General features: G+C 22.9%; 8 protein-coding genes across 8 annotated transcripts; 6 read left to right on the forward strand and 2 right to left on the reverse strand. All coding sequences in view use genetic code 6, as the record gives it.

Annotated features, from left to right (window-relative positions):
- Positions 1-1569: 1569 nt before the first annotated feature.
- Positions 1570-2355, reverse strand: TTHERM_00056130 (hypothetical protein; the record flags this gene model as incomplete). Its single annotated transcript, XM_001007544.1, has 1 exon — positions 1570-2355. One exon carries the CDS (start codon positions 2353-2355, stop codon positions 1570-1572), a length of 786 nt encoding a protein of 261 aa, XP_001007544.1.
- A 124-nt stretch (positions 2356-2479) lies between these two features.
- Positions 2480-3022, forward strand: TTHERM_000056119 (transmembrane protein, putative; the record flags this gene model as incomplete). The annotated part of the gene is made up of 1 exon (XM_012795497.1): positions 2480-3022. The coding sequence occupies one exon, from the start codon at positions 2480-2482 to the stop codon at positions 3020-3022; it is 543 nt and encodes a 180-aa protein (XP_012650951.1).
- Positions 3023-3675: 653 nt separating this feature from the next.
- On the forward strand, positions 3676-4410 carry TTHERM_00056120 (NAD-dependent epimerase/dehydratase family protein; the record flags this gene model as incomplete). The annotated part of the gene is made up of 1 exon (XM_001007543.3): positions 3676-4410. The coding sequence occupies one exon, from the start codon at positions 3676-3678 to the stop codon at positions 4408-4410; it is 735 nt and encodes a 244-aa protein (XP_001007543.1).
- Positions 4411-5012: 602 nt separating this feature from the next.
- TTHERM_00056110 (hypothetical protein) lies at positions 5013-8406 on the forward strand (the record flags this gene model as incomplete). Its single annotated transcript, XM_001007542.2, has 3 exons — positions 5013-7173; positions 7224-7824; positions 7875-8406. 3 exons carry the CDS (start codon positions 5013-5015, stop codon positions 8404-8406), a joined length of 3294 nt encoding a protein of 1097 aa, XP_001007542.2.
- A 755-nt stretch (positions 8407-9161) lies between these two features.
- On the reverse strand, positions 9162-12765 carry TTHERM_00056100 (cyclic nucleotide-binding domain protein; the record flags this gene model as incomplete). The annotated part of the gene is made up of 2 exons (XM_001007541.2): positions 11752-12765; positions 9162-11528 (listed from the first exon to the last, which is right to left on the reverse strand). Exons 1-2 carry the CDS (start codon positions 12694-12696, stop codon positions 9162-9164), a joined length of 3312 nt encoding a protein of 1103 aa, XP_001007541.2. The 5' UTR covers positions 12697-12765.
- Positions 12766-14114: 1349 nt separating this feature from the next.
- TTHERM_000056079 (transmembrane protein, putative) lies at positions 14115-15029 on the forward strand (the record flags this gene model as incomplete). Its single annotated transcript, XM_012795496.1, has 1 exon — positions 14115-15029. The coding sequence occupies one exon, from the start codon at positions 14115-14117 to the stop codon at positions 15027-15029; it is 915 nt and encodes a 304-aa protein (XP_012650950.1).
- A 1123-nt stretch (positions 15030-16152) lies between these two features.
- On the forward strand, positions 16153-17676 carry TTHERM_00056080 (vaculolar membrane protein; the record flags this gene model as incomplete). The annotated part of the gene is made up of 1 exon (XM_001007539.1): positions 16153-17676. One exon carries the CDS (start codon positions 16153-16155, stop codon positions 17674-17676), a length of 1524 nt encoding a protein of 507 aa, XP_001007539.1.
- An 802-nt stretch (positions 17677-18478) lies between these two features.
- On the forward strand, positions 18479-21062 carry TTHERM_00056070 (hypothetical protein; the record flags this gene model as incomplete). The annotated part of the gene is made up of 3 exons (XM_001007538.2): positions 18479-19895; positions 20148-20769; positions 20990-21062. 3 exons carry the CDS (start codon positions 18479-18481, stop codon positions 21060-21062), a joined length of 2112 nt encoding a protein of 703 aa, XP_001007538.2.
- Between the last annotated feature and the right edge of the window lie 613 nt (positions 21063-21675).

A 21675-nucleotide genomic window follows, 5' to 3' on the forward strand; every position in this document is an offset into this window, starting at 1 on the left:
TCAGCTGTAAACAATTTTCATAAATATGTCTAAAATATCAAAATAAAAGTCAAAAACTTAAGAAAAATAGTTAATTTTTTTTTAAATGTACTAACAAAGTTGAAAAAGTATCATTAAAATGCCATGTTATTATGTTTAGATCTTTATATGAGTGTAATAAGTTTATTTTTTTTTCATTATAATTTAAAAACTTTCATAAGCATAAACAGTAGACTCTTTAAGCTTTTAAAAAATGATGCATTAATTAAAGAAATTTTTTATTAATTATCAAATAGTATTTCTATAAGGTAATCTATTTTTATTTTATCTTGTATATTATTTCCATTAGATTCCGATCTAAATAAATTAATTCTTATGCTTTGGTATTTCTTTACAATTATCATATTATTAGAAGCTTTAAAATTAAAAGAAAATCATTTATTAAAAAACAAATAATCCTCATTCACAATAGTAAATTTCTTTTTAATATAAAAGTGGTTAACATTTTTTTTACTCTAAAAAACTGAAAACCATTTCAACATTGTTAAAAATCTGATATTTATTTTAAATTGGTTTAAACACTTATATGTTTAATTTTAAAAAGTAAAAAAATTTGTAGACTCTTTAAGTTTCTTAATTCTCTTTAATTAAAGTTAATAATTATCTATCTAAGAGCATTTCTATAAGATAATCTATTTTAATTTGATAAATATAATATTTTCTATTTAATTCCGATCTAAAGAATATTAATTCTTTTGCTTTTTTTTTACAATTTAGCCATAATCTTAATCAAGCAGCAAATAAAAAACCCATTAATAAATAAAAATCCAACTTTTAAATTTAATAAAAGAAAAGCATCATTCTTAATTTAATTTGAAAGAAAAGCATTTAGTCATTTATTTAATTAACACAAATAATCTTTTTCTATATCTAATATTCCATTAATGATTTTAATTTTACAAATACCATTCATTGAAAATAAAAAAATGATATTTAAATAGTAATCAAATCAATAAAACTCTTTTCAATTTCAAAAAATAAAAATTAATTTTACTTAAAAATATTTATATCTTTTAAATATAATTTACCATCTATATATATATATGTTAACAAATAATATTTTTTTACTCATTTATTGTGTATTTTATATGATATATTATTTTCAGATAAGATATTATAATAATACTGATTCAGAAACATTTAATTTATATTTTTTATTCTAGTGTATTGATCAAAACTGGGCATTTTATTTTTATTTTTATTTTAAAAATGATTCATTTATTTTGCATAAAAGTTAATTTAAATTTAACCATGTGAAAATTTATATGATAGAAAGCAGTGTACATTATATATTGTTGTAGTCAAGTGTACATTAAAAATGATAGGTTTTAGGTGTATACGTTTTATTAAAAATAAATAAATAAATATTATTTTATTTTTATTGCTTATTTGAAAACTAATTTAACTAAATTTTACTCTTTTTATTTCAATAAAACTTTCATGTATTTATTTATTTATTATTTGCAAAACATTACAAAACAATAAATTGCTAACATTTTAATTATTATATATAAATTTATTTAAATTCATTCATATTTGTTTTACGATTTTTATTTTTTTATGACTAGAGAAGTGTAAATAAGTATCCTGCATCACAGGATAAAGTAAACTATAAATGTTTTGACATTTTAAAAATTCTTCATTTTATTTATAGTTACTTTTAAGAATTTAGTCTATTTTCTCTTTACTTAATCCTGTTGAAATTCCTACTGAATCTTCATTATCAACTTCGACTTTCTGATAAATTAAATACAGCATTTAAACAATAAATTAAAAGCATTCTTAATTCGTACGTAAGAAGATTTAAAATGCATAAATGGTCAAAAATTTCATAAGTTCCACTTTAATTGTTTGTTTTTAGTCTTCATTAGAAATCAATTCATTCAAGAAGTATCTATCGCTAAGAGGGACATATTCTTATCCAATAGGATCAATTAATTCTGATTTTTTTTGATTCCAATCATCTATCATCTACTTGAGCCAATTTTAGGCATCTACATTTTTGAATATCTGATTAAAATATTCTAATGCATTATTGCAATCTTCCTATTTATGTGAGGCTTAAGCACCACCAAAGTAAATATACAAATGTTCTTCGAATTCTGCGATTCTCCAAGCAGCTTTTTTAATTTATTCTTCCATTTTTCTTAAATCTGTACTAGCTTTAGCAGGTCTTCCTTAGAGAGAAGTACCCTTTTTTTATTTCTTTTTTGTCTTTTCTCCTAGGTTTTAAGCTTCAGCATCATTTATTTAATCTTCGATATTTAATGTCTAATTAATATTCCTTTTTGAGTTAATATTTGAGTTAGTAATCATTTTTTTAAATATTCTCTTTTTTATACAATCTAATTAATTATAATTTTTTTAGAATAATAAATTAAAGATCAATCTAAATCAATTTATTTATTAGTATTTTCAATATTTTTTAAGTTTTTTTATAATGAATGACTCATTTTTTGCGGATATTAAAATCAATTAATTAAAAAATTCTTTATTATTGTCTTTTATTCTTACAAACAACAATTAATTTTTTTATTCTAATATATTTTCCTCATTAAAAATAAAAAGATATATCTATTTTTTATTAAGTTAATATCAAGCATTTATAATTAAAAAAAGTAATTTTTATTAAACTAATATCAAGAATTTATAATTAAAGAAAGTAATTTTTATTAAAATATTTATTTTTGTTGTCTTTTTTTCTATCTAACTTGATTTATTTTAAGGAGAAAGTTCTTTAATTATTTTTTAAATAATTATATGTAGAAAGCATAAGCTGATAAAGGAATTAGTAACCCTCTAATATCTCGAATATCTTTTTAGTTTTAATTTTAACTAAATTCTTTTAATATTTCATTAATATTAATGTTGTTAGGTTAGCAGACATCTTCTTAAATACCTTTATTAATTTTTTTCTCAAGTTGCTGAACATCATATCTATTTCGAATAGGTATATCAGATTATATTACTTTATAGTTAATGATTAAATATTGGCTTCTTATATTTTTTGGTTATTAGATATCATTCTGGAAAATTATAATTTTTCATTTACATATATATTTTAAGATTCAAAGAAAAGAAATATAGTGTATAAAATTCTCTTAATCATGCTAAAAATTATGTAACACTTACTCACTTTATCTAGTCTTCAATAACAATACTGCAGTACCTCAATAATTAAGTCTATAAGATATAAACACAAGCAAGCTACTGAATAAATTTTTTAAAAAAATATAGAAAATATTTTCAAACTAATTCATTTAATATTTCATGGAAGATATGTAGTAGTTATTGAATAATTAACGAATTTTAAATAGATAAGGTAATAAAGAATCAATATTTTGGCATTCCTTTTATTACAATATATTTTCTTTAAAAAAATAAATTAGAAAAATATTTTTTCATACTTAGAAAGAGTATTTTTTTCCCTATTTATTTTGAAATAATTATTTCATATTTTTATTGAATTTTAATTATTATTTTTTAGATTGGTTTAATAAGAATAAATATTTTTAAAAAATAAAATCCTAGATTGATAAACTTAAATAAGATTATTTTGTGTCTTATAATTAGGATGGTTTATCAAAAAGTGAAAGATTTCAGAAGAAATTTCTTTTTTAAAGATACTAATATAAAATGAAGTAGAATCTAATAACTATTATAGGTGGCAACGGATACATAGGAAGGAGCATTGCTAAGCATGCTATTAATAGAGGATTTAATGTTAACTGTATTAGTAGAAGTGGATAAGTTAAAGATGGTAGTGGATAAAGTCACTGGGATAAAAAAATCAATCATATCAAAGGAGATGCATTGAAGCCATAAGAATTTAAAGATATTCTAATACATAGCGATAAAATAATTCATAGTGTTGGAATTTTAAGAGCTTAGTCTGATGAATAATATGTTTAATTAAATAGAGATAGTGCTGTTTCAATTGCAAAATATGTTGATGAGTTATCTTAGTAGGATAATTTAGCCAGAAAATTTTTAATGATTAGCTCTTCTCATTATCCTCCATTCATGAAGAGATATTTGGAAACTAAAGAAGAAGCTGAATAGATAATAAAAAATGAAACTAAACTCAACTATGTCATATTAAAACCAGGATTTATTTACAGTGCTAAAGAAAGGTGGTGGAGCTCTCCTCTTAAGGGGCCAGTAGATTTAGCCTTTAATATATTTGGAGGAAAATAGTGCAGTAATAACATTGTAAAATTTGAATCATCTATTTCACTAAATGAAGTCTGTTTAGCTGCTTTATACGCTCTTGAAAGTGAAGAAATCACAAAAGCTAGTCTTTTCAATAATGACATTTCAAAATATGCCTAAATGTATAAAGAAAAACACAATATTATATTTACTGTTTGATGCATTAAAAATATTCTACAAATTAAAGTCCTACATTGTTTGTTTTGTCTTAGAATTCGCCTTAATTAATTCTTACTTAAGCTGTTAATAAATACTAAAAATATGTTGAAATCAAGTTATTTGTTTTTGCTTGTTGATTTATTTATCAAAAATTATAAATCTTTATCGAATCGTTTAAATGATTTTTTATTTGATATTTTTATGGAAAATATTTATTATTTTAAATTCGTATTTTCTTAGCTTATATTTTTATTACATTTATTCTTTTCACAGATTAATAAAAAGTAAAGTAGTAAAATTAATAATAAATAATTAATTTTTATTTGCAGTTTTAAGTGTCAATCAATCTGTCTGAAATCAGCTGGTAAAGATTATTTAGCGTGAGTAATATAAAAAATAATAAATATTGAATACAAACCATCCGTACTCTAAAATAATTAAATACTAGATAGATTTGTAAGTTAGGATCATGAATTACCAATATCTGCTTATATTATTATTAGATATAAAGAAATTTAATTTGATATTTATGTAAATTAAAAGGTTGATTTAATAACAAAATCAGCTTTGAAAGTGAATAATAAATTTTAGATAACTTTAACATGCAAACAGAAAAGTATAAAGTGAACTATGAAGATCCATCTTAATAAAATAAGTACCGAAGTACTTCCGTCGACAAATAATCTTCTAAAAAGAAGTTGTTGAGTGTTCACCAAAAGAATAAATCTGTTTCAATCAAAGAAGGACCATTTGATTAATATTTAGATCAACCCTAATATCAGAAGTATTAATTGAAGGATAATAGATATTAAGAAAATGTTAGAAATAATTTACCTTCAGCTTTAATAAAAGTAAAAAAGAAATCGAAAAATAGAGATTAAAATGAAAATTCTCAGATGTTTAATTAAGGGTTTGATTCTAAATTATGTTTACCTTAACTTTCAGAAAAAATCAACAAATTTGATGATTTAGAATCAAATACTCCTGATGATAGTTTAATATTAGTGCATAGAATTCCAAATAGCTAAAGGTTTAGGTCTGAATACAAGTCTTCCTCTCCAGAGAGAGAAGCACTTTATAATATCTAAAGTATTTAGCCAAACTCTAGATATACTAATTAAGATAATTAATATTAAGAAGCAAGTTACATTTAAGCTTAGAAAAAGTCAAGGAATTAAAGCGAGTTTATTAATTTCTTAGATTAAGGAGACTCTAATCCTGAAAAAGGATAAGTTTCTTATAAAACTTAAAGTGCAATGCAAGTTTAAAACCATAATCAAAATAAAGCTTAAGCTGCAGACAATATTAAAATTGGTATTTTGAAAAATAATATTTTAGAAAGATTCAAGCAGGGTAGTGCTTAATAAATACACACAAGTAACAACACTTAATAGCAGGATTAATAAGAACATTATCCTCTCAAAAGCTCATAAACTGTAGGTACAGACGAAGCTCTTAAAAGAGAGAAAAGAGCAAAATCTTAATACGAATAAGTTCCATAAAAAAGGGATGACTCTCCATTTAGGAAAAGAGGGTATTAAGATAACAACAATTGCTTTTCTGAAAATAAATAAATCATCAATAACAATAAATATTTATTTTACAATAAAAATAAATAATAAAATGATAATTAAATATATTAAAATTATAATGTAAATTATCCTCTGACTTCTTAGCTGGCCTAAAACAAACCAAAGAAAACCACTTATTTGCACAGGTCTTTTTAGAATAAATAGTAAATTTAATAAAAATAGGAAAGCAATACGAGATAATAGATAACTAATTAGCTGCATGATTCTATCCTATCAAACAATATTTTATCTACTTCTGTGGATATAAATAAAAGTATGCTAAAAACAATAATCAATTCAACATATGCATAGTCTCAATTAAATAAAAGCAAACTTTTATCTCCTGATCCGAATTAGTCGTTAGACTTACATACCAGTTTCGATATTTCCATGTAACTTAAATAATCCCCTTCTTCACCCTTATCGTAATCTCAAACACGAAGTTTAAGCCATAATAGGCAGAGTCATAAATATCTGAAAGAAATATAGCAGTAGTAAAATAGTAAATAAGCACTAACCAAAAACTCTCCTTTCCAAGCAAGCTTTTCAAATTTAAGTAATACTTAAACTAATATTAGAGAAAATAAGCAAAATCTAAATATTTCACATGATAATCAAACTAACTAAGGATACTCGTTTTCATAAAACACAAGCTAGCAAGTAAAATTTACAAAGTTAAATTTAAATTAAACTGTTAGCGGTTATAATTTCGATGATTAATCTTCTAAGCATTCGTTTAGTTTGCTAAGTGCTAGATTACAGTAATCACAAAATAATCAATCCTTTTCCTCACCAAGATCAGTAACGACAACTTCAAGTCATCATGAGAAGCTCATATACAAACACATTTAACAACTAATTTAGTAGAAAAATGGTATTTCTACGTCTTCAAATTCACCCATTCAGAAAAATTTGCAATCATTAAATGTTGAGTCTATTTTAAAAAGTAATGAAGATTGCAGCAGGTTCTTAAGACATTATTTTAACAAGGTAGAGATGCTGTTTACTTCTATTGAGCGCAAAGACATGGATCATATTATACTTTTAGTTACTAATTTATTAGACTTACTAGTTGAAATGAATGAAATTTAATTATTTTGCTAGTTTGTTCTATTTTTGGGATACACTGCAAAGGACTTTAATCACATTGATAAAGCTATCTTCTTTTTTTAACAAGTTGATTTGCTAGCAAGTAAATAATAATTTTCTTTTTCAAAATTAATTTCAAATATACAATTAAAGATTTATTTAGACAATGGGCAGTTAAATCAGAAGCATTGATAAAGTTGGCAGAGTGTGCAAAAGAGATTAAATTATATGACAGTTCTATCTTAATTTTGAAAAAAGCATTGCAATTTGTATGGCTTACTAAAGATCATGACAGGGAGCTTTCAATATACGATAATTTGGGATTAAATTACTTTTATCTTGGAGATTTAGAAAATGCATTTTATTACCATGAAAAATACATGAAAGGTGAAACTGAGGGTGAGTAAACTGCAACTAAGTAATTATCATTAAAAAATATCGAGTTTTTTGAGATGAAACAGTACAGAAAATAAAATAAGTTCACAAAGCTTGTTATGATAAATCTTTCTCTTCCAATAAAAAATATATTTGACAGTAATGAGTAGTCACCTATAATAAAAACAACTAGAGACAGAAACAAATTAAATCAGAACTAAATATAAAATTCTAATTATTAGAATAACTCATTTAATATTTTCTAAGAAGAGTCTAATAACGCACAGGATAATTAACAAAATATGATAGATTTGATGAAATCGTAATCTGGATTCTTGCTAGTTCCTCTATGTGATTTTGATAAGCTCGTTACATACAAGTAAGCACAAATATTTTTTAAAATAAGAATAAATTTTTAAATATAAATAGGAATTGCGATGGAAAAAAAATAATATAAAAATTAGTTTCCAGCTAAGAGTATGAGTACATCGTCTAAGAAAGCAGAGGAAACAAAGGAGAATCTGATAATAAACCAAAGATTAAATAAAATTCTGAAAATCTAGATCAAATTTAATAGGAAAGTAGTAAGTAGGTAAAAAAAGTAAGCCATAGAATACAACTTCCTGGTATTCTAGTGAAATAAAATTAAACTTTAAAACACGAAGAATTTAAGTAAATGCTGAGTAAAATGAAAGCTTCAAATTTGAATTTAGAAGAAAAAGTAAAAGAAATGATTAAGGATAAAACAAGTTTATAATAAATAATGGATAAAATAGAGCATAATGCTAAAAATAATAAAAACACTTCTTTCTAGCAGTAAAAGGTAAATCTAAATCATCTTGGTGAAGAAATGCAAACTAATAACAAGAAAAATTAAACTGATGCATATTATTTAAAAAAAAGGTATCTCTAAATATTAAGCGAAATAATAGGTGAATATGTTTTTAAAAAGTTATTTTGAAGCTCTAAAGGCTTTAAAGTAGGATTAATAAATCTAGCTTCTAATCATCTTATTCTTTCTTAACTTAAAAAATAAATCCATTAACAAATTTAAAAATAACTATTGACTATTTCATTGTATGTATTTCAAAGAATTAATTAATTTGTAAAAAAAAAACATTATTTTTGAATATTTATGTTAACTAAATAATATTACAATAAGATAGTCTTAGGGATACTCATAAATAATCGCTTATAAGCTTAAGTTATTTTTAAATAAGTAATTAATAAGTTAAATTCTAAAAAAGTAGAACTCTATTAAAAAGCTTATTATTTTCTAAAAAATTAAATCTATATTGAAAAGCTGATTGCTTAAATTATAAAAAATCTTTTTTATTTTTGCTAATTTTATTATTTTACAATAATTAGATTTATAATTTGGTGACGATTCATTATAAAATTCTTCAGTTAAACAGAAAGAATAATTTAAAAAAATTCCATACTGTTCAGAATCAAATTTTAAAAAAAAAATTGTTGTGCCTGTTTAATATTTTTTAATTTATGAAGATAAATAATATTTCTTGAAAATATTTGTAGTAAGAAAGTAAATTAGTATTTTAATTTTTTTTTTAATTCAAAAAAGAAACAAATATTTTACATTTTTTATATCATTAATAATTTTAATTATAAGCATGTCAATTAAAAGAAATATTTTAATTTAAATTTTTTGAAGATTATTGGATAGAATAAATGGAATAATTATTTTAATTAGTTAGTTCATTAGTTTTTTATATTTTCATTTTATTTTGTCTTTTAATATTCTTAAATTCTTTTTATCCTTCTGCTATCACTTAATGGTATGAAGTTGTATAAATTAGGATCGGTTTTATTTTATTGCCTTTATATTTTTTCTAAAAGTAGCTTTATATAGAGTCTAGAATCCTAATTATTAAGTTGGGATTAGATTATATTTTCAAGTTTTTGGTCCTTTTTTGTATGAGGACCTGCAATATCTAGAACATCATCTTTTGATATTTATTCATTCATCATTGTTGGCAATTTCTTTTTAATTCTTACAAAATTACTCTCTTCTAATAAGTGTGCGTGTCCATCTTGTAATATTTTATTAATATTTTTTATTCCTTTTTTTGTTTAATCAGCAAATTCTGAATTTGGAAAGATTTCATCTATTTTTAACTATTTCAGTAATGGTACACTATGGTCTTCAGTTAAATTAAAAGGATTAAAATGCTATTCCTTTTTTTGTCTTAACTTAGTATCTAAAATTTTTTTCATTTTCCTAGCAATTTAGTTGAGGTAAAATTCATTGTTAATTACTATAGCTTCTCTCTTTTGTTTTTCTTCTGTTATTGCATCATTAAATTTGTAATAGTGAAAGTATTTATTTGAGTGCAATGATGTTTATTTTTAATTATTTTCTTTTATATTATCATCTTCATATTCTGTAAAGCAGGGACTGGCACTTCTTTTATTACTTGCTTGATTAAAATCAAACTTTCCTAAAGTACTTGTTGGAATATGTGAAACAGCAGAGCGATTCTTCGCAAGTTTACTTATTGAAAGCCTAAGTTTGACTGACTCAGATCTTTCCATTTTTTAACAGCTATTACTTCTCTCTGTTGACATGAGAGCATTTTCTTAGGCTTCGTTTTGTACTTGTTTAGATTATATTTCTTTTAAGTCTAACTGCTTTAATTCAATTGAATTTTTTTATGTCTTTACAATAAAACCTTAATTAGTTTAGCTTTGCCTTTTAATTATTTTATCATTTTAATTGCTTTTTTAGTTTAAAGCTATCAAAGAGAATTACTTTGCACGCTTTAAATTTTAGATGGAATCTTAATTTTTTGCTTAAACTTATGTTTGCAATTTGTTTGTACTTTATTAAGTTGTGACACTTTTTTGAGACTCTGAAGATATTGAGTCTCTTTAAGTTTTTTTTTAAAGAAACTAACTTGTTTCAATCTTATTAGTAAACTGAAATGATTGAACCTATTACTACTGAGGTACCTTAAAATCAGTGCCAACAAAATAAATAGAATCTTTTAATTCTTATTCTTTTTAAAGCTGTTTGGGATTTTATTATAGATTTTAAAAAATATTGTCAACAGTTTAAGAAAATTTGCTCCCTCTACCTCTATCTATACTGTTAGATGAAGTGTTAATTTCATTTAATTAACGCATAATGGAAGGTTCATCTTCTAAATTGTGGTTATCATTTTTCGAAAAGCGGTTTCTTGCTTTACTCTAAATTTCTCTCATACTCAATGTATCTGAAGATAATTTATTTAAATGGTTTTGTAATTTAATTGAAGTACGATTTGCTTTTATGCTATTATTAAAATAATTTCCTTCCTCATATCCTGTACTTTTAGAAAAAGATTCATCAGAAGTATTAATAAGACATTTTTAAGATAAAAAATTGCTTTTATTAAAATAGCTTAGTGTTTTTCTTGCACTAAGATTTCCTTAATCTGAAGTTTAATCATTTTATATATTTTAAGGTGATTCCGTATTCTGATTTAACATTTGTGGATTATTATACGAGTTAATCTATGAGTTCTTGTTAAACAAAAATTTTGAATTTGGATCTTCTTCGTAAGCATCAAAATAAATGAATTAAGTAGATTTTTTTTTAATTTCCTCAAGTTCTTGCTTATCAAATTTATTAGATAAATCAAATTAACTCTAAACTTATTTAGTAGTATTTTATAGCTATGCTCTCCATTATTGTTTTGTCTGTAGCATAGCTTTTTAATTTTTTCCAATTTGTTCAAAGTACTTCATAAAAACAGTTATTCTAATTCTATAAAGACTCACTTACACACTTTTGCAAACAGCTTAATATTTTCTTTCAGTTGATTCGATAAAATCCTCCCCAAAAATCTCTCCTTTAGAAAGTACTGCAATGTACCGAAAGGTTTCTGTCTTTTAAAAACTGTCCCTGTATTTCCTCCTGCAATTATTTGAAAGTAAAGCTACTTTTTACTCCATTTCTATTTGCTGAATTAATTTAGATGGGTCAATAAATATTTCTTGTTAGTTATCAGAATTATTTATATTTTTCTGCTTCAACTCAACTTCACCTTCTTCAATAAAGTACAAATAATCATTTTTATCTCCCTAATAAATTATTTTAAATAAGAGTTTTTTTATTTACAGTTTTGCAAAATAAATAAAAGTAATCAGTAAATTAAAAGATTTCTATAAGCGTAAGAAGTAAATTTTAATTAATAAAGCATGTAAATAAGATTAGTAGTCTAATTTGTTTGTGGTAAATTAACTTTTGAGTAAAACAAACAAGTAAGCAAACTGGTAAATTGAAATAGTTAAAAAGTATTTTTACTTAATTATATATTATCTATGACCGACAAATATTAACTTTATCGCTGCTTCGAACTATGCTTTCTACAACAGAATCATCAAACTTAGAAAACAAATCATTTTTTTTAAACATTTATATAACTTGATAATGAGGATAATAATAGTTGATCATTTTATAATCGAACTGCATGAATATTTCATTAAAATCTTTCAAGTCTAAAGATGCTAAATGAACTGTAGTTTTTGAAAAAATACTTGATGTCCTATTGCATCTGTACCTCAGAGCTTAATCTCCTATATGAGTTGGTCCTTCTATCTAGTTAACTATCTTGTAATTCGGATTTTTAAAGAGTATATAATCTTCTGCCTTAACAAAGCAATAAATATCAGTAGAACCTAGCTATTACGCTTAAGTTATTTTTTCTTTTACTCTTTTCTCAACTTCTTTATCTTTCTATGATGATGGTACTAATACCCAGGCAGAGCCCTTCATCATAATGTACATTTTTCGAGGACTCTCACCATATGAAATTATTTCTTAGTAAGGGTTAAAGTAGAAATATTATAAACGCATGCAAAGTTTGTTAAATCTTTATTCTTCATCTAAAAAAGGCTTATAATACTCATACAAGGAAGTTTTCTTAATAGCTTGCTAAATTAATTTTATTTCTCTTTGGCTTCTCTTATACGGATCTTTATTCAGAATTTGGATTGCTATAGATAAATCATCATCGTTTGTGAAGCAAAATTCTTCATTAATTGGCTCCTCTTATTCTAAATGGTAACTAAACCCAGAGATCTGAGCATGCTGAGATCTACTTCCTAAAAATGCTGAAACAGGAGTCTAAAGTTTAGATGTTCTAGGGGACATAATTGGCATGAGCTCCAAGTTATTTTTAGGCTAAGAATTTGAAACTTTCTTATCACATATCTGATCTGATAGTTTAATTCTTAAAATTTACTTCATTAACCAATAATAATTTTGAATGAAATTTTGATTATAGATTACTTTATTAAAAAAAGTTAGTATGTTTTTATTTATTTTTAATTAATGATTTAAAATATTATATCTATGTACAAACCACAGTATTTATTTATTATCTATATATCAATGTATATAAATGAATTTTTACTGAAAAATAGCTAGTTAATTATTTTTCATTTTTATTTTAGTAGAAATAATTATAAAATATTTTAATGTTTTCTCAAATTAAACTATGGAATTAATGTTATTTTTTAAAATTTTGGATAAGCACTAGAAACTTGCCTAAGAATCATGCTTTATATGTACTTAAAATAGTCAAGGTAGAATAATTTATTAAATTAATAAAAAAATACTGACTTTAAGTGAAAAATTTTTATCATTTGTTTTATGATAAATAAAATATATTTTATTGTTTTTTAATTCAATTTAGGAATAATTAAAAAAATAAGTTTATTTTATTATTAATATAAAAATCATACTTTTATTTAAAGTTAATTTTTACAAAATTTAAAAATCAATTTGTAAAAAAAATAATCAATCAAAATAAATAAATATTTTTTTTAGAAGTTAATAGAAAGAATTATTCAAATTAAATAAAACAAATTAATTCTAATAAATAAATAATATAAAAAGTTAAAATCTTCTTCAAACTTGAATTTATTTTTTATAATAGCTATAGATTGAAGAAATTCTCTTCAAACTAATAATGTGTTTAAAAAATAAAATTTAGGCATAATTTAACTTTGTTGATGAATATTATGATTAAAATATAAAAATACACTAAATAGTGCACATTAGAAAAACATAATTTATAAATTTTTGCAAAAAAAATGAATTTAAGAAACAATTTAAGGTTTACTTATTTAAAATATCTAATACAAATTATATATTCATTGCTTAAAGATCTTAATAGTTAAGATATAATTAATCGATTTTACTAAAAATAGCATAAAAAATCCTTTTTTTTCTAATTAGAGATAAATAATTAATTTTGTGTTAATCATAATAAAAACAAAATTTTTTTAATTACAATTTATATTTTTAATTATTTTAAAAAAATTTATAAAATATTTTAATGAGAGAAATAAGCATCATATTACATCGCATAACCATATAACTATGTTAGTAAAAGTTCAAAGAAAAGTTAAAGAAAAAAAATATGAATAAGAATAGATAAAAATATACATAGTTTATATAATTAGGAATATATTTGTATACTATAAAGAAAAGTTAATATTAAAAATAATAATTATTTATTTTGTTAAGAATTCAAAACAATCAAAAAAAAATAAAATAAACACATTAGCAAATTTATATTAAAAAGATGGGTGACTGGGACGAAGACTGGGAAAGCGCTGACATTAAAATTGAATAAGCTTAGAATCAATTTGCCAAAGAAGATGCTGTTGATACCTTAGCTCTTGAAAAGAAAGCCAAGGAAGAAGAAAAAAAAAAAGCTGAAGAAGAAGCAAAAAAGAAAAAGGAAGAAGAAGAAGCTAAGGCTGCAAAAAATAAAAAGAAAGGCCCTTAAAAAATCGTTTACACTGATTAATTCAACATGCCAGACACTTCCAAGAAATTAACCTAACTTAAGGAAGAAAAACGTAAAAAATAAGATATAAATGATATGTTTGACGGTGCCAATCACGAATTCAATGAACATCTTTAAAATATTGAATTACAAGAAGCTGAAGATTTTGAAGTTTTAGGATAACTTCTCGGAAATAAATTATGCGATCCTGATTATCTTAATATCCACATTGAAGACTTCTTCAAGAATCTCTTACAAAGCACTTATGAAAAACTTACTTCTAAGGAACTCTAAGAAATATTAAGCAAAACTACAGTCCTTCTATAGTAAAAGCAAAGAGAGGAAAAAGGAAATGCTAAAAATAACAGTAAAAAGGGTAAAGGTCCTAACATTGGAGCTAAAAATGTTGCTAAATACAAATAAAAGGGATCCGATAGTGAATCTAACGAAGATGATGAAGATGAAGATAATTATAACTACAAGGCTAACTTTAATGAGGATGACTTCATATGATTAAAAAGTATTATTAAAAATATAAGATTAAAATTAGTATTTATTCAGATGTATATAGTTAGTAAGTTAGTTTAATATGCATGCAGCCATAGCTATATCTAGAATTTGCTTTTAGCTTCAATTAATTCATATTTTTCATACTCTTTTTTATACTCTTTTCATTTCGTTTTTGATTATTCAATAAATTGATTTAACACCATTTTATTATCTTAATTTAATTAATATCTTTCCAAAATTTAAAGTCTTCACTAAAATTTGTACCTTTGCTTGAGCCAAATATATTTTTACCTTTTTAATATAAATAACTATTTTCACTCTTGGTTGCTAATATTATAATCTTAGAATTATTTTGCACATGTAAAAGGAATTAATAATCCCGAAAATTTTTATAAATTTCTTAAATTCGTTTGAATTATTTATTATCAACATTCAATATGATGATTCTAAAATCTTTTAAATCAATAGATTTAAACCTCAAATTATATCTTTGTAAATAATTATTGATAAATACTAAAAAATGTTTATTTAGTAAGGTATTTTGATTTATTAACTGGTTTAAAATAAATAATTGTTTTGAAATTGAATACAGTAATACCAGTAAATCTAATTACCCTTATAAACTAAGCACTCGTTGAAAATTGGCTTAAATGTTTCACCATTTTAACATTTTCATTATAAGAGCCATCTATATAATGGTCTTCTACCTCTGTATATTCTAAGTAAAACTTTCCATCCTTAAGATGCTCTGTTTTGATAGATTTTAAATTATAATCAATATTATAATATTGATAAGTAGGGTATGATTTTTTTTTTAGAAATACTTACGATTATTTATTCTTTTATGCTTTTCCTTCTTAATATTAAACTATATTTTTAAATAAAATTAATATTATTTTTGTAAAACACTTTTTCTTTGTTAGTCGGAAGCTTAATAATCACACTAACAATTATTGATAATAAATTATTTTATGGAATTACAAATTAAATACTAAATAGCAATAACTTAAAAACAAAACGATTTTATTTATTTATTTATAAAATAAATAATTTATAACAGTATAAGCTAAATAATAATTAATTTTTAAAAATTTTTTCATTACAAAAATCATTAATTAAGTCTGAAAATAATTACAGAATTTTCAGTGTAGAATGTAATTAAGATATTTGATTTTATAATTAGACATTAACAATTTTTAATATGATGCAATTTCTATAAATTCATCAAAATATTTAAAAGATAATTTTTTTAAAAAAAATAACAATAAATATAAATTGTTAACGCAGCCAATATTTTAATAGCAGTAGGATTTAGTAAATATTGTAAGATCGAGCACTTTTTACAGTAGGAATTTAAAATAAATTATAAAAAGCAAAAGCATATTAATTTATTTGTCATGGAATACAATTGGGTCTTAGAGAGATATAAGCAAATGCATCCAGATCCAATAGCAGTTGAAAATTAGCAATGCAATTTAGTGGGAGGAAGCGGATTGATTGTTTAAATGATTTTAGGATTCCTTTCTTTTACAGTTTTAGTTTACAAAAGAACATAGGAGAAACCTTAGCGACCCTTCAAAATTTGGCTTTTGGATAGCTCTAAATAAGTACTTAGTTCTCTTTTTGCCCATTTAGCTAATATGATATTTTCAATCGTTTTAACTACTCCTGAAGAGGGAGAATCAATTCCTCCTCCAAGCTTAATCTCTAATCATGCATTATATATCTACGGTTATTATTAAAAAATAAAAATGGATAATAACTTTAATCTCGTTTCTATTGATGAGTAAAATGATCCATGTAATTATTATTTTGTGACTGTTGTCATTGACACTTCATGTGGAGTCTTTTTGGCTTGTTTTTTGTTGCTTTAGTTAGATAATCTGCTCAAAAGAAAAGGCTGTGAAAACCTCCGTACTGGAAATTATTACAAAGAAACCAAAGTTTTTAAAAAAAGGACTATAGTAGACGAAAATTAGAATATAATGAATATACCAATGGAAGACGTCAATTATATAGAAATAGACTATCTTACTTGGCTTATACAACTAGCTATTTGGCTCACTTTAACATTTATTTCTAAAATGATTTTATTCTTTGTGCAGGCTTTATTAAAATATCCTCTTGGTTTAGCTAGTTACTTCCTTTTGTACTGGCTTAACAGCATGCCAGTTGTTAAACTCGTTTTTGTTATGATTATAATTCCTACAATTATGAACGGTATGCAATTTTGGATACAAGATAATGTACTTAAGAAGAAGAGCTATGCAGCTGATACCGAAGATATAGAAGAAGATGACCAAGACAACGAAGATATAATTATTAAAAAGAATTTCTATGTTAGTGAATTATATGCAAATGAAGAATAGTATTCCACATAGATGCAAAGACACATAGAAAGAAGAGATTCAAAAATTTTACCTAATACTTTGTAGGTGTAATAACCATCAATTGACTCTATCTCGTAGCTTCACAATGTCAGTTTTACTAAAAACTATCATGAAAATAAGAAAAAAGATTCTTTTACTGTAATATGCTCAGAAATTACTTAAAATATCTAAAATACATTATATAAAGGAGATACTAATTAGGCATATGAAGGAGATTAAAGCTCCTTAAATAAAGGTTTTGTTATGTCTAGTATAAATACTCCAGTAAATAGCGAATTTGCAGAATCAACCCCGAATGTTTTGAATGCAAATATTCTCAATAATAATAATAATAAATTTTCTAAATTCAAAGATATATAACTTGATCGTTCTCCAACAACAGAGTCAATGGGCTAAGATTTATAGGCTAATAGTTTATAAAAATTTTAGTCTAAATAAAAATCTAATTAAATTTTAGAGGAAGTAAGTTAGTTATCATAAACTCCTTAAAAAAATGCAAATAATTCTTTCAATAGAAATAAACCTTACTGACCAACCCTTTTATATTTCTTTCTTTACATTTTTATTTTTTTGTCATTTTGTAATTTTAATTTTCAATATTTGAGTCAATATTTTACTCTAACAAACAAATTCAATTAATTATCATTACTTTATAAGATTTTAAGCCTTTAAAATATAAAACTTTGTTTATTATTTTCTGTAAATAAATTCAAATATATATAAGTTGCAAATAAAATTATATTTAATGTAAGATAGTTTTTAATCAGAATATTTCTTTTCTTCAAACTATATTTAAATCCATAAAATTATATGCCAAATATAAATTTTTAATAATAACACATGATTGAAATAGAATTTAAGATATTACGGTGTAGTTCACTAAAATTTCTCTCGCCAACTAACTAAATAACTAATTAGCCAAATATTTATGTTTAACTTTTATTTATTATGTATATCTGGTAATTAAGTGAAATTATAAAGTATTAATTGTCTGTTTATCAACTATTATTTTATAGATTGATTGATTATATAAAAATATAGTTTTGATGTATATAGAAATGAATTAATATTAATTATAAAATAAAATACTATCTAACTTTTGAATAATTTATAAATTTACTTGATTATTTTTTATTTTTATTTTTAAACGATAATAAAATTTAAAATAATATTTAATATTAGGTAGGTTTCTTTAATTTAAAGATTAAACATTATTATTAAAAACATGCGCTTTTAATTTAAACAAAAAGATCTCTTTTGTAAAATAATTAGTTTAAAAGTTAATCAAAAGTAAAACAAAATTGATAAATAAAAAGGATCAAAGATTTTATAGATGTCTGAAAATATAATCAATACGCCTTCAAAGTTTGTTAGATCAACTAAAAAGGCTATGACGTACGCATCTCAGGTAGTGTTTTCTCCCAGAAGCCAACTTAAGGAATAAAATTTAGTTAGTATTAATAAGCTTTAAAGGTCTAGTTCTAAAGTTTTAACTCCAAAAGTAGAATTTAATTCTACAAAGGTTTATTCTTAACAAAATGAAGGAGAATTTGGAAATTCTAAATACAAAAAATTAAAAAGTTTGAAAATATTTGAGTAAAAAAATGAAAAAATAATATAAAACTCACCTTTGCTATTTTACTTGTAAGATTCAAAGCTATAAGATGATTTAGAAACACCATCCTAAAAGCTTTTGCTTGATAAAATTTAAGATACAATATAATTAGATTTTAGCAAATTTTATAGAAATGATAAAACAGCTGTAACAAATCTTCAGCAAAGGCAAAAAAAACCTATTAATAAGTAAAATTTATTAGAATAAATAGCTTCTTATGGTTTAGATAATAAAGTTAGCTATGAACACTAAAAAGATCCATAAAAAGCAAGAAAACCTTTATAACTTTAATAAATTTATCATAAGAATAATTCTACTAACAAGTATTCAAATAGAGTTCCTTCTCCTTTTTAAAATACTTTTCTTAATTCTCCTAGTTAGGATAAACGTTAATTTTAGCAGCTATCTCTGCAGAGACATCTTCCTATTTCACAAGTTTAAAAGAAATTTATTTCATTTAAAATTAGAGGTGATTAAACTGAAAAAATAGATCTTTCTAATCAAATTAGACTAGAAAAAACGAATAGCTTTTTAGAAATCAAAGATAAATTTTTCTAAATAAATCGGTTATTTTAAGAAAAAATTGATCAGTAACTTTCAAATAAAGAATCTCCTATGCTAAAATTGCTTATATTAAAGGGCTATAAACCATAGAATTTGTGCTTTTATTTCTCAAAGCTAATTGAAAACATAGTGACAAACTGCAGCTATCCTTAAGAATAATCTACTTTTTCAAACAACCAAAAAAAAATTATCACCAGAAAGAACTCAATTAATTTAGAAAATCAGGAAGATTTTGAAAAAACTTATTAATATAGTCTACACAATTAAATTAATAATAATACTACCAACTCAAGCTCTTCTTCTAAATTTACAAATAATCTAACAACAAATCCCTCATCTGAAAAAGATCTAAACACACACAGCGCAATCTATTCATAAACCAACATATTTACAAATAAATTTGAATAAACAACAAAAAGAGTCAATTTTCAAAAATCTAAAATAGATGAAAGTGTTATGCAAATTCACTCTTTAGCGCATATCTCTTCAAATTTAATTGAAGACATTTAATTTAGAACTCAACCTTAAATATAGCTTACTTAACACATTTCTTAAACAGCCCAACAATTTAGTAAACAAATTTTCTTTCTTTCTTCCTTTCTTTCTTTCTTTCTTTCTTTCTTTCTTAAAATTATTTTTTCCTTAAATCTTCTTTACAATTATCTCTCTAAGAAATTAATTTAAACTTAATAAAAATTAAATAAATTTTTACTTCTTAAATAAGACAAAATATTACAATTTTTACAATAATTAAAGAAACTATTTCCTAAATTTTATTAAATATTTTATCTTTTATTAATTTGAATTTTATTTTTAAATAAAGGTAATTCCCTGGATTTAGAAGAAATAGTTAATAATGAAGATGAAATAGATTAAAAAGATAACATAGACAATACTCAAAGAGCAACAGTTAAAGAAAAATTATATACAGTATTAAAAGATTAAAAATCTGATCTTACATAATAAAAGTTATCTTTTAATTTATTTTTTAAGATTCCTGGATTGATTTATGATGAGTTGGTTTAGATTCTATCTTAAATCTTAAGAAATAATGTCAAAAACTTAAATGAGATTAATTATTTAATAAAATACCTTAATGAGCATAAAAAAGAATATACGCCTTAGAATTTAGTTGAAGAATTTGGCTCAGTAGAAAGAATTTAAAATACAGCTAAGGTTCTTATAAATAAGCTAATTAGCGAAAGTTTACTTCCAATTCAAATTTAAGAATTCTAACAAGAACAAGAAATATTAAATTTCGTAAACAGTTTGTTAAATTCAGATTGGAAACAGCTCAAACACTATTCTAATATACTGAATATGAATAGTAAACTTTCATTTGCAGAGTTTTATTTGTTTAAATAGTTAATCCACAGATAACTTTTAGAGGTTTTTGACAGAGATGAAAGAATTTATTTACTTCCACAAGTAATGGAAAAGATAGAGTAATCAAGAAATATCTTTTTAATATAAAGAGAAAATCAAATATTAGATGATCAATCATTAATAAAAAAAATTAAATCAGAACTAAAGATGAAATTTTATATAGCATGTCCATTACACATATTTGAATCATATTTCATAGAAAAAATGAATACCTTAAATATTAACTCTGCATAAATTCTGCAATAAAATTAAAATAAAAACTTTAATAATTCTTATTAGGTATTAAATCATGTACAATAATTATCTCACAGGTACTAAAAGAATTAAAACAACTACATTCTAAGAGATTTGAATTAATAAAAAGAAAAATAAATCAATAATTCTGCTCAATAAGAGAATCTTCATGATTAAGATTATCTCATTTTCACCCCAAATAATAAAAATAGCATTTAAAATATCTAAAAGAAATATTTTAATACCCATAAAAGATTCTCAGTTGTTAGTGAATTATTCAATAATTTACAAAAGAGCTAAACTGATATTCCTTAATCGCCAAAGAATGATAACCATCTAAATATAAATAAAGCTACCTAAATTTGTTATTATGAAGATTTAGCTTAATTTATTATGGAGAATATTCTACTCTAACAAAATTTAACTAACTTGATAGAAGGACTAAAGCTTAGACTTACAAAATTAGATTTCTAAATTTTAAATTTTTTATAATCTGCGTTTGAAGAAATATTAAATGATAATTAAGTTTAAGCAGAAACTATCTATGATATAAAAGTAAGGTTTAAAAAAATAAAATTCTCTCTGATTGAAAATTTTAAATTAAAATATGAATCAGAAGAGTTTAGATAAACTTTAAAAAACTATTTCACTTCAATTTTTGAAAAAAACTTAAAAATAAATAATTTTTAACTTTCTCACACTAAATTCTTTTCTGCATTTGATTACATAGT

The sequence above is a fragment of the Tetrahymena thermophila genome (assembly GCF_000189635.1).
Source record: "Tetrahymena thermophila SB210 genomic scaffold scf_8254811, whole genome shotgun sequence".
In the NCBI taxonomy this organism is placed as follows: domain Eukaryota; phylum Ciliophora; class Oligohymenophorea; order Hymenostomatida; family Tetrahymenidae; genus Tetrahymena; species Tetrahymena thermophila.